The sequence below is a fragment of the Symphodus melops genome, assembly GCF_947650265.1.
Source record: "Symphodus melops genome assembly, chromosome: 1".
Taxonomy (NCBI): Eukaryota; Metazoa; Chordata; class Actinopteri; order Labriformes; family Labridae; genus Symphodus; species Symphodus melops.
The window spans coordinates 51,008,449-51,020,302 of NC_136691.1; the positions used below are offsets into that span (position 1 = coordinate 51,008,449).

Sequence of the window (11,854 nt, forward strand, 5' to 3'; positions counted from 1 at the left end):
AACATGTATTATTAAAAGGATGTATGGTAGAGGAGGTGAGTGCAGGGGCAACAGCGGAGCGGTGCTTATCAGTGTGTGCCCAGACTGGCCTGTAGGACAGCAATGATTTACATGAATGGAGCCATTTAGGGACACACTGGAGCTCAGCCAGAGCTCTGAGTTAATTATTACCGTGTGTGTGTGTGTGTGTGGCAATTTTTCACCACAGACTGAACGGAAATGGTACTGTGAAAAGTTAAGGATATGAGGTTTTATCATGATTTGGACTCTTTCTGAAAAAGTTCTTAATGAAGAGATAAGATTGCATTGTTAAAACACAGCTTCAGGGGGAAGACCGGATCAAGATATCAAGCTCTCGGAATATTTCTTTTTTGCTCGTAGTCAGCCTGCAGTGTCGGTTAGATTGGGGTTTTTTAGAGCAGAGTGTGGATTGTGGAAGGAAAGTTATTTTTGGCACAACAATGAGCTATGTGAGAAACAGCACGCTGGCCCTTTAAGCTGTTAAAAGTAATCTCTGAAAAACAGGAAAATGTCATTTTCAAGTTCTAACAGTAGTTGATCCAGTTCTGCTTGGAAAATGTTTGTGGCTGATGTTAATAAAGTTGTCTTTTGAAGTTGATTCAACTTAAAACGTCTTGTGTTTACCCTCTGGACTGAAGCCCCTTTTTATTGTTGAAGTATTATACAACTTAAGAAGAATAGTTTAAGATTCTGGGAAATAAACCCTGTCATACATACAGTTGTTCTGTAGCTATCACAAGATGTTTGTTGACTTAGCTGAGAATAAAGATCAGCTATGGGAGGACAATGCTTTTCTGTCTCTGTCTGATATCACAATATTTACCTATGATACTCCCTGTGGTCCACTTGTTAAAGCTGTGTATACAGTACTGTTTGTCAAAGTTTAAAGTTGGCTTTTTAAATTCAGAATAATATCTATTATAATAAATTCTTTTTTCAAATTATTATTTCAAATATAAAGATGTTACGGTGCTACTCAGGACACGTTACTGTTTCAGGACTGTTAATGAAGGAAATAACTGGAGGTGAACCAATAATGTCATCATTACTGTTGAAGCTCTGTGCAAAAACAAAAAGAAAAAAAAAAGACTTTGTTTTTGTTTTTTTAGTGGGAGGACATGCCGGAAATATTTCTTTCACAGTCAGGGCTGCTGCTTGTCGACAGGCAAGGCAACTGCCTGCGGGCCCAGGCCAGTGGGGACTCACCTTGAACCACAGCACGGGCTCAAAATGTGCACATTTTGCAATGACAAAGGTTAGCTTGTCATTGTTGATGGTACCCGGGTGCTTGTGTTGATGTACAGCCTCAACAGCCTGATTATTTACAACAGGCGAGATGACAGAAGGATTTTTCCCGTCATGTCATTTTAAGACATTAATATCCATTAAAGATGACCTGCAAATTCACCAACCACTGGGCACCTCTTCTCATCGAAAGAATTCTTTTTGCATGACTTTCAAATAATAAATGTGTTTCCCATGCTGCTGAACTTTTACATTTAGTTGAGGTTCAGTAAGCTTTGAATGTCCTTCATATGAATGATGTGTAAAAAGGCATCTGTGATCTCTGAGTGTTCACGATGTGTGTATGTCTGATTGTGTTTTTGCAGAGATGCCTCAGGAGGCCTGGAGACGTCACCTGAACTGGCTCAGTAGCTCATTACAGAGACTGACAGAAGAAGAAGAGTTGGGAGATGACGACGGCAGCAGTAGCGCCAGTTTAGAGTGAGAAATGTGTTAATATGTGTCCGCTTCCATCACTCTACCTAATGCTCGTGTGCTGCTCTTGTTTCCATGAGCTGCTGTTGAGGGGGTGGTTAGTCAGATATTTTCCCCTTGTATCACAGCAGAGAGGTCCTGGTGCGCTGTGTGGCTCGTCCAAGCGCTCATTAGATACTATTAGCTTGGGAAAGAGAGAGCTTTGGCGAAAATACGTTTTTTAAAGTCCAAAAAAAAAGGGAGTGTGAAAAGGAATGTAACAGAAGAACTCCAAAAAAAGATACCAAATTAGCATGAAATACATAAAAGCAGAAATTAAACATCCTTGTTTGACGGATTACGAGAATAAGAGGATAGAGCGTGCAGATAAACAGCTCAAACCGGTTGATGTCGTGGATATGTAGACGGCTGACTTGATACCCTACAGCTGCGGTTTTTAACGAGCCCATTATCTCAACCGCCGCTTCATTCTGAAGCTCCATGCAAAATTCCCAAAACATTGTTCTGAGCCAGCGGTGGGAAAGTAGTATGTTGTGTTGCTCCGAGTAAAGATGCAGCTGCCAGGGCCCTGCAGCAGGGTGCTGCTGCACGTGTTCAGGAGCCAAGGAGAGAGAGAGAGAGAGGAGAGAGGGGGAAGATAGCTCTAATGATGGTATTAGGGAAACATGAGAAAGAGACTCAAATCGCTCAAATCGATCCTTTATCTTTGAGTCGTCGTCTCATTGTTGCAGCTGGGTGCCTCATTTTCTTCTCTTCTTCTGCGTAAATGTCCCCCCAACCCCTTTTATAACATCTTACAGTAATTCATGACTCTGACTGTAAACTGATGTATCTTCAGGGCTGCAGCTAACAGTATTTTCATTATTGATCAACTGTTTTATACTATTTTTATACATTGGGATGAATCATTACTTGTCGATGTCACAGCCGGGAATAACAAATGAGACTCAGTTTCTAATTCTGAATCAGATCTGTGTAAGGAGCTTGTCTCTCTTTGATCAGACATTGTTCCTTTCATTGGTGGGCGGGCCTCATACCCAAATAACCAAACAGTGGCTCATTAACTAAGCTCTTATGATGTAAATTACCCCTCCTAGGCTGTTATAAGAGGGTGATGTACTGGAAACCAGTGAAGTGAATACTTCTCATCTGCAGTGATAAAAACAGTCACTTGTTTCTCCTTTATATCCATTATGTTTCCAGTATTAAACACAAACCTGGGTTTTATTTTATCTTTATTTTGCACCAGTAGTTTGGTATATATTCATTGGAAACTCTGACCCTGGGATGTTTTATTTAATTACCAGGCTATTTAGAAACTTGATAAGATCACCCAACTAACCTTCATTTATAAATATTCAGCACACTATTGAGAAGTGTTCTCCTGCGAGGCTTGGGGAGTTGGGTACTGTTCCTCTTGCTTTGTTTTGCAGCTGACATTGACATTCTTCATTTCATCCTTATTAGTTGTCACTTTGAGTTATTTGTGACACCCGACCTGCTGATGAATGGCGTAAGATGCAACTGAAAGTTCTGCAAAAATCATCAGTCTGGATGACAAATTTATGGCTTCCTGGTTGAAGGATGCATTTTTATGCCTATTGTAATCAAACATTTATTTTTCATCCTGCCACATATGCTCATGTATTTATTATTTGTATGAGCTTTTCTTTATTCTCCACGTGTCTGTTACGATGAGCACTGTTCCTCTTCCTTTCCTGTAGGGGGCACCACAAAGTGTTTGAGACCTGGTTCCTGCTGGTTCAGTGTGCACACTGGGTGCAGGTGGCTGCCCAGCTGCTGGTGACATCTGGGCCGGGGGACGGTGCCCCCCTCCTGTGGCTGCTGACGTTTTACCACCACCCCACCAACAGGGGGCACCACAGAGCACAGCAGCTTGTAAGATACCCCTTAAAAATGTTTGGCTCTTATTTAACGTGTGATTATTTGAGCTGTGATTGCACATTTTCTCTAGCACATTGTCCACATACATTTGGTGTTTTTACATCCGTATCTTTGAATTTTCAAAATGTTGCATGACTAATATCGACAAGTGGGCAGATCTGCATACGCCTCTGTCCTGATTGACAGTAAAAAGTTAGTGTATTGACAATCACCAGGCAGCCGGGTACTTCAAACTCATTTCTGTCCTTTGTACTCCAAATATGATCATAACACATAAATAACTGAACTTTTGATTAAAGTACAGAAGAAGACAGCCCCAGCTGGTCCTTAATTAAACGTGCTAATCATCTACATGCTAATTATCTACATGACATCAAAGCCTCAATGTTTCTTACTATAAGCAGAAGTTAGTCTCTCATTAATCTTAAAGACACTAACCTGGATGAAGAAATGTTAGATTAAAAGAAAGGGTGCCTTATTTTCAAAATTATTTTGATAATTACCTTAACATGTTTACACTGCTGTAGCTAACTGTAAAAGAACAAGACTGAACTATAAGAACACACTTGATGTTTCACGTACAGCAGTACGATCTGAGTTTTTTACAATCATGTTTTGAGAAAGGACTTGAAAAAAACCGACAACCGACCAACCATTTAAGCAAAGGCTACCATGAGCCAAAGAGGGAGACCTTCAATTCCTATCTGAGTCTAAATTGGTGTCTGAACAGGTATCGATAATTTATAATAATAATAATATTAGTAATTTATACTTTATTAATCCCACGAGGGGAAATTTGGTTTACACTCTGTCTAATGAACACACACATAGGCCGAGATACACACTCATGCACAAACAGGGTTCTAGTGACCTGCATTAATGGAGAGGTCTCAGAGTGAGGGGGCTGCCCACAGCGAGCGCTCCAGAGCATTTTGGGGTTCAGTGCCTTGCTCATGGGCACCTCGGCAGTGCTCAGGAAGTGGACTGGCACCTCTCCAGCTACCAGACCAGTTTCCTGACTTGGCCTGTACCGGCGACCCTCCGGTTCCCAACCCAAGTCCCTACAGACTGAGCTACTGCCGCCCAATATTCTGCATCAGTGAATATTGTTTGATTTTCACTTGTATCATATCTACGTAGAAACTGCTGTTGTGACAACTGAAGGTAGAAGCCCCAGTCCAAAGACTGCTCAGTATCATCACTCAACAACATGACAGTGTGGATGCTTTGTGGTTATTTGCTCTTGACAGGTCAGTTGTCAAGGAAGGCCAGAGAACAAATAATGGGAAAGAGGAATAACACATTGAATAATAAATTATGGATGACCTCCCATCGGACCAGGAGAGAATGAGGCATTGGAAAAGAGAGAGCTAGATACAGATGGAGGAGGGGAGCAGGGTGATGAGGGTGATGTCGTATTGATTTCTCAGTGAGTGTCTGGCCAGCTGGCCTGAGTTTCATCTCTCTGTCTCCTGTTTGTCCGCCTCCTCTCATAACCCTCGGAGACTCGCTGTCTTTGCTGCCATCTCTTCCATTACTATCTTAGCTTCCTACGCACACTGGGTTGTCTTTGTTCCGCATCAGTGAAATACTATTATATTGATTTTTCTATTTGCAGGAAAGAGACTTTAAGAAGTCCTTCTTGATGTCGTCGTGGTCTGTAAACAAACATCTTCAAATTAACATTAGACAATCATGTGACCTGTTATTTTCCAGGTGCGTGCCAAAGAAGCATGGGACCACCTGTTTTTTTTGGTCTTACCTGGCCCTCTTCCTGAGGAGCGCCTGCAACCACTGGTCACTCTGCTGTCACCACAGCCTGAGCAGCCATCACCGCCTACAGTATTGATCCTCAGCCTCGTAGTCAATGTGGCTGTTTTCTCCCAACTATCTCTGAAAGGATCAACAGACATTTTACAGACGGTGAGAAACCTATTCGTCGTCTTCTTCCTGTTTTCTAGTTATTTCTAAACTCATATTTCACACAAGGTAAGAGAGTCAAGCACATCATGGCTACATTCACAACTTGCACGTCTTTTAAAGTGTGCAGGAAAATTTGAATGAAAACAAACAAGAATAGCATGAATATTTTGAAGTTTATTGTCATGTATTTTTGGGGGGAACTTGAAACTGTCAAATGACTTAATGTTTATATAAGACATGTTCTGATCTCCCTTTTCCTTCCAGGTAATATTATGTAGACTTGAGTTGTATGGGTTGCTACTGATCTGCCCTCCAATCCTTATGCAATCAAAAATCCATTATTCAGTTGATAAAACACTGATTCTTACATTTGCTGCTTTTGACTAACAGCATCATTCTTTTTTTTGCTAATTCTTTTTTCTTTACTCTTTTTAACTATTTTTTGATGCACATTTTTTATTTTACATTTGTATATTTTTTTCTAATCTAATTTTTCTTCTGCCATCCTGCTTTGCTGCTCATTAGGTCTGCTAGTAAAGTCTGCACCAATGTAATGTCATGTCGTGTTTCCAGTATTATCTGCAGTTGTTAGTAGGAGGTTGCATGTTCACCACACTTTGTCTTTGTGTGTGTTGAATGGGCTTTAATCATTGAAATGTAGATGTTTCAAGATATAAACAGTCTTTACGTATAGTTGTTAAAATGAACTTGTCTCGTTTGCTATTCTTTGAATATCATCTTAAATGATGTTTCTTTACTTTTTGAAGTAATGCTTTATCAGAAACACTTCACTGATTTTTTTTCTGTACTGTTACAATCAATGTCTTCTTTGTGTTTGTGGGTGCATATGTGTATGTGTGTGTGCATCCAGGTGGTGGATGGGTCTGGTCTGGCTGATGAAGCAGCGAGTCTTCTCAGCTCACTGGAGCTCAAACTGAACGGAGGAAGCTGCTCATCAGGCGATGCTAACAGAGTTCATCTCAGGATCAAAGCTCTTCGAAACACTCTAACACGTACGCATGCCGAATCAGGCCCTGCTGAGAACCGAGCACACACACTCACACTCTAAAAACACTTTAAAACAACCCCCAACACACACACACACACTTATTAATGCAGAGAACCACACATCAGTGAGTTCATCCTCGGCTCAGGGTTTTTCTCCCAGACACCTTCGCCGAATGACAAATAGCCGCGCCTATTGTGTAGATATGCTGCGGTACAATGACAGGAGTGTGTCAAAACAGCCCAGTGAGGACAGATTATTTGGAGAGGCAGCAATTACACACACACACACACACACACACAAAAACACAACTACAAGGCCCACAAGGACACTTGAGCAGTGACAGATCATACTGCAAAGAAGCAGCAGCTCGTACAGCGTGTCACAGTCCTCCTACTCACATAATTGTCTCACAACAGAAATCCTTCACGCTCCGCACATCGACTGAAAGACGTTTAGGTTCAGAAGATGAGACAACCAAACAGCAGTTATCTCTGGATTATTACAGTTTGTGCTCAAATATATTAATATGAATACACCTTGTTGCACCAAGTATACAAATGTAAATAAACTGAATTTCACGTCTTCCTCTATGTACATTTTCTACAGCTTCATGAAAAATGACTCAGTGCTTTTACATTTCATCCATATTTTTCTATCTCACTTTGCTTATATGTATACATATGTGTAACTTACTTTATGAAAGGTTTAGATGTACAGAAAAACACCCAAATGCAGACTGTAATATCTATGTGATGAAATTGTCTAATGATTCTCTTTTGTTTCTTTAGATTTATGTTGGGGCTTTATTTAAAGATCAGGGAGAGAATTTGGGGAAGGACATGTAGGGGCAACAGGTTGGATTTGAACCCTGGCTTCCCACTTGAAGGAGCAGTACTGGCTTCCCCGTCTATTGTTCTGTGTGTTTTAAATTTGATGTGATCTCTCGGGGCTATAGAGGCAGGAGTTACCAGAGTTTCATGTACTTTTTAACGGCTTCTTTTTCGATCCTGGACCAACGTTGTCCTCCCTCAGATTGATACAGATGTCAGGCTAATGCTTCAGCTTCATGTAATATGATAAAGGCTGCTAGTTATAATATGTAGAGACATTTTTCCTCCATTACCTTCTTTTGCCTAGTAGAAAAGAAATACCACATAACATTGATTCACTTAAAAGATTGGGAAAATAATCTTTAGGATTTGTATACACTGGCAAACACCCGTCTGAACTCTTACAGGCATACATTGAAGAGTGCCGCTGTTTGTACAGAGACGTTTTAAATGGCATCTAATTTTCTACTCTGTGTTTATGAATAAATAAAGTTGGATTTCACGCTCCTCTTTGTTCCAAATGTAATACAGCAGCAACACAGACGTTCTTGAAAAGAGACCGTGTCTGTGATGTTTGTACCCAGCTGAGAAGAACACAAACATGATGAATGAAGTTCAGGTTTATACTCCTTCTGTGAGCGAGTCAGCAGACGGAAGAGACAGACACTGATTTCATGAAAGAGGATTTATTCATTTTTATTTGACATGAAAATATAAAAAATGTGCACTTACAATTAAGCACAAACCTACAAAGTTGACAAAAATACAAAAAGCTACTCTCACCTACACAAGAACAAAACCTGGCTGTATACTCCAGTGTTATTACAGGCTGGAGTGAAGTCATGTGTTATGTCTGAACCATGACTCACCTGAAAGTACTTCTAGTCTAAACTGTAGAGAAACAGGTCATGACTTCAGACTAAACAGACACTAACTGAAACACAGAGAGCAGCTCATGTTCTCAAACCTGACTGAAGGTGCTCCCTCCATATGCATGTATAAGATGATCAAATTTGTGACCTGGATACTTTTTAATACCACATTTTAATATTACTCAAACTCCATTCTGTGTTTTTTTGTTTTTTACCAATACTATCGAAAGCTAGAAGCTTTACAAAAAAGGCTACAGCTCTTCAGTCTGCCACCAGAGAAAGAGCGAACCCTGTGAATTACACAGACACATTGGTAAAATTTTGGTATTCATGACATTTAGTTTGCTTACAATTATTAGAGATCAAAAGTGAGAGAATCCTGAATATGAGCTGCCTAGGACTTCTCTTTTTGTTGCCTTTATTGAAACAGCTTTTGTTATCCTTCGAATTTTCCCAGCACCATATCAAAGTTGAAAATCTGGCATGGTGACAGCCCCATCCATGAAATATCTTTGATATCTATCAGTTCTAAACCCGTAAAAAGATCAAACAAAATCTTCAAGCCGTAGACTCGTCAACAACATTGAACCTCGCTACAAACAGCTTGTAGCACCAGTGATTTCTTCCCAGGCTGGAATGAACACATCTGCTGCTTTGAATCTTGCCAGTTGGCCCTGGCTGTTAAGTAAAAGCACATCCTCGTGGTGTTCACACTGGTGAGCGATTCTGCAGCATCCCCTCTTCTTCTGAGGAAGACGAGCCGAGTGCTGGACCCTCGTTCATCCTTTGTGCCAAACTCCTGTCATCTCCGCCCGTAATCAGCCGCCTGGAATAGAAAGATACAAATAGGTTGGAGCACGAAAGAACATTTGGTTGATATCCACAATCCTCTGGCTGAACTGTGGGTGTATATACCTTATATAAAGGCTAACAATGAATACTGTGGGTTCAGCTCAGGTCTGTTGGATGTCGTGGCCTCAAGCACCCAACCTTTATTGGATGCATGGATACCAACGTTTGCTGTTAAAAAAGACACGATCATGACACCTCTACTGATAACATTTGTCTCGCGTAAATATGACAAATGTTAAAAATATTCTTGTCAGTGCCATCTAGTGGACAAACTATGTGACAATGACGTCACATAACTGCAAAAAAACAACAAAAAAAAGAATATCTGTTAGATAGAAAACCTAAAAATACAGAGAAAACCAAAATGACAATCCCGTATTAGAAATACCGGACTTTGAATAATTTAATTTGGGGCAATTTCCTCCTGACTATTTGATATATTCGAGAAATAGATTCAGATAGATACATATGCCTGCGGCTGGCCCAACTGATTTAATAGAAAGAAGAAGAAGAAGTTCGTTTTCAAAGAAATGATGGACTGCAATCAAAGATGATTTTATAAAATTAGCTGTGCAACTAAAGTGAGATCATCTCTTTCTGGAGCCAAACGTCAAACTCAATGGATCTTTAGTTGCATGTTTTAAGACTTGAGAAAAAAACCTTTAGAATAAATCTCTTTAGGTTTCCGTTTCCCCAAACATCTGCAGCTCTTGTATGACAACTGCATATCGATTGACACTCGTGTGTGTTTGTGGTTCGGTGGTGAGTGGACTGGACTCCTGTTCCTGCTGAACTGAGCCAGTGGTTCTGTAGGACTGATTATCAGCTCAGTAGGCACAGGAGGCCAAGCCCAAGTATCTCTCCTTCTCATGAAGGACTCGCTGGCTGTGAACACACATTTTTCCCTTTTTGCAGTACGTGTAATGAAGCAAAAAGCAATGCTAACGCAGACTGCGTTCCGCTTTTCCAAACCAAGAAAACAAACGACTGTCGGTTCATTTACGCTGCTCAGATTGTCTGATTTCACGAGGCGGCAAAAGGTGTGACAGAAAATAGACTGTATAAAGAATGGACAGCAAAACATCTGGACTCAAGTGAAGCCAAAAGACTGAGACACAGATCAAACTATCAAAATAGGCGTCAAGTATGTTTTTTCTGAAACACCATTTTGTGCTCCAGTTTTTTCTGTGATATTTTTCTTCAATAGGTTAGTTGATGATGCACTTTGGTTAGAGGAAGAAGCATAATGTCCATCCTGCAGCGAAATATGCCAGCTTCTGTCAAAGGGGTACTTTAACTTCATATTTGCAAAACACAGATAGATTAAGGCACATTGTCCATATATACATACAACATACAATATATTCAGTCTATGGTAGAAATGTCTCCAGTATAGAGAGAGTGAGTAAGAGTGGTAGACATTCAAAATGATTGGTTTGCAAAAAAAAAAAGGCTGAGAGTCTATTTTAGGAGCCTGATCATAAAAATGTACTGTAACTATAAATCCTACATATTCACATTCCTTCACCTCCTGTGCCTAGCATGCACACATACTGCATTACTTATAAAAAAGTTTCCAGCAAATACTCTGAAATGCTGCAGCTCACTAAAAAAAGGTTCTATGTTAAGGAGACAATCAGTCAAGTTTAGCTGCGTGAAGAGGAGAATGAGTGGGTAATGTGGGGGGGCGAATACGTTTATTTTTGGTGTCTCTATACAATGTTGCTTTGTCCTTTGATGTGCACTGCACCATTTCCCTCCCATTAGACGGTAATAAATCACCTTTTGGATACGCGCTCTGATGGCAATTCCTCTCTTTTACAGGCCTTTGATGGTCATTACTCTTTTAACAGGCCCTAAATATAGGTCTAAAAATGGCAGGCTCCACATGGCCCTCATTTCTAATTCACACATCTGTCCTCGTTTAGTCGCCATTTTGTCGTCGTGAATATAGAGCGATGTAATATACCTCCTCACGGCTCAAGCTCTGATCGCCAAAAAAAGACTGACCAGTCCTGAGATAGATTCCAACCCATCTGTCTCTGTTTTGATCAGGGAGTGATTCGTCTAAAATGGTATATAGCTTTGCATTCCAGTTAAGAATACCGGTATACCTTATCAGACTTTACCCACATTATAGCAAAGTTATTTAAAGTCTGTGTCCCTCTTCTTTACACGTAGACCAGCTGCAGTTATTGACAGCTTGGTCATTTGCAGATTAGCTCACTAAGCAGGGGACGTTTTTTTATAGAAGCTTTTTCTCCGGAGGGGAAGATGTAAATGGAGTTTGTTGTACAACAGTTCCTAAACAAATCTTTTCCTTGGGACATGTGGGACAGACTGAGAGTTATTGATCATTGTGTTGGCAGAAACAGTTGGCAGGCGGCATTGTTTAAAGCTTATCTCGACTAATTTGGGAACCCTCTCTCAGTACGCTCTGTAATGCCTCCAACAGAGCGTGTGGTGTAACTCAATTTGCTGTTCCTGCTTTTCCAGTTATCAGTGGGTGTTTCACAGGATCACTGCCTTTTGTGTCTCCTGTCTGAGACAAATAATCAAGATGTACGTTGGGCAGTAAATCCAACGCAGAAACACTTAATTGTCTCATTTCACTGAAAGTGACGTCCATAAATGATGGAAAGCTCTCCGATTGCTGAAAGATATTCCTCATCTGGCGCCTCAGTTTTGTTTTGCAAATATGTCCTGTGAGAATCTGTCTGCTT

At 40.5% G+C, this 11,854-nt stretch overlaps 2 protein-coding genes across 10 annotated transcripts in view; one reads left to right on the plus strand and one right to left on the minus strand.

Moving 5' to 3' along the window:
* fancc (FA complementation group C) overlaps nt 1–11,854 on the plus strand; it is a 38,078-nt gene that overhangs the window by 24,359 nt on the left and 1,865 nt on the right. For 5 of the 6 annotated variants that reach the window (XM_079368571.1, XM_079368570.1, XM_079368569.1 and 2 more), the window contains 4 exons: nt 1,632–1,746; nt 3,465–3,639; nt 5,362–5,568; nt 6,440–7,914. In XM_079368571.1, the coding sequence (XP_079224697.1) occupies nt 1,632–1,746; nt 3,465–3,639; nt 5,362–5,568; nt 6,440–6,637 (695 nt within the window). In that variant the 3' untranslated portion in view covers nt 6,638–7,914. Of the gene's footprint in view, nt 1–1,631; nt 1,747–3,464; nt 3,640–5,361; nt 5,569–6,439; nt 7,915–11,854 lie in introns of those variants that run through there. The other variant, XM_079368574.1, reaches the window with a different exon arrangement.
* The window catches only part of aopep (aminopeptidase O (putative)), an 82,616-nt gene continuing 78,839 nt past the window's right edge, over nt 8,078–11,854 (minus strand). For all 4 annotated transcript variants that reach the window (XR_013781046.1, XM_079366270.1, XM_079366271.1 and 1 more), the window contains one exon: nt 8,078–9,105. The gene's annotated coding sequence lies outside the window, so the exon portion shown is untranslated. The remainder of the gene's footprint in view (nt 9,106–11,854) is intronic.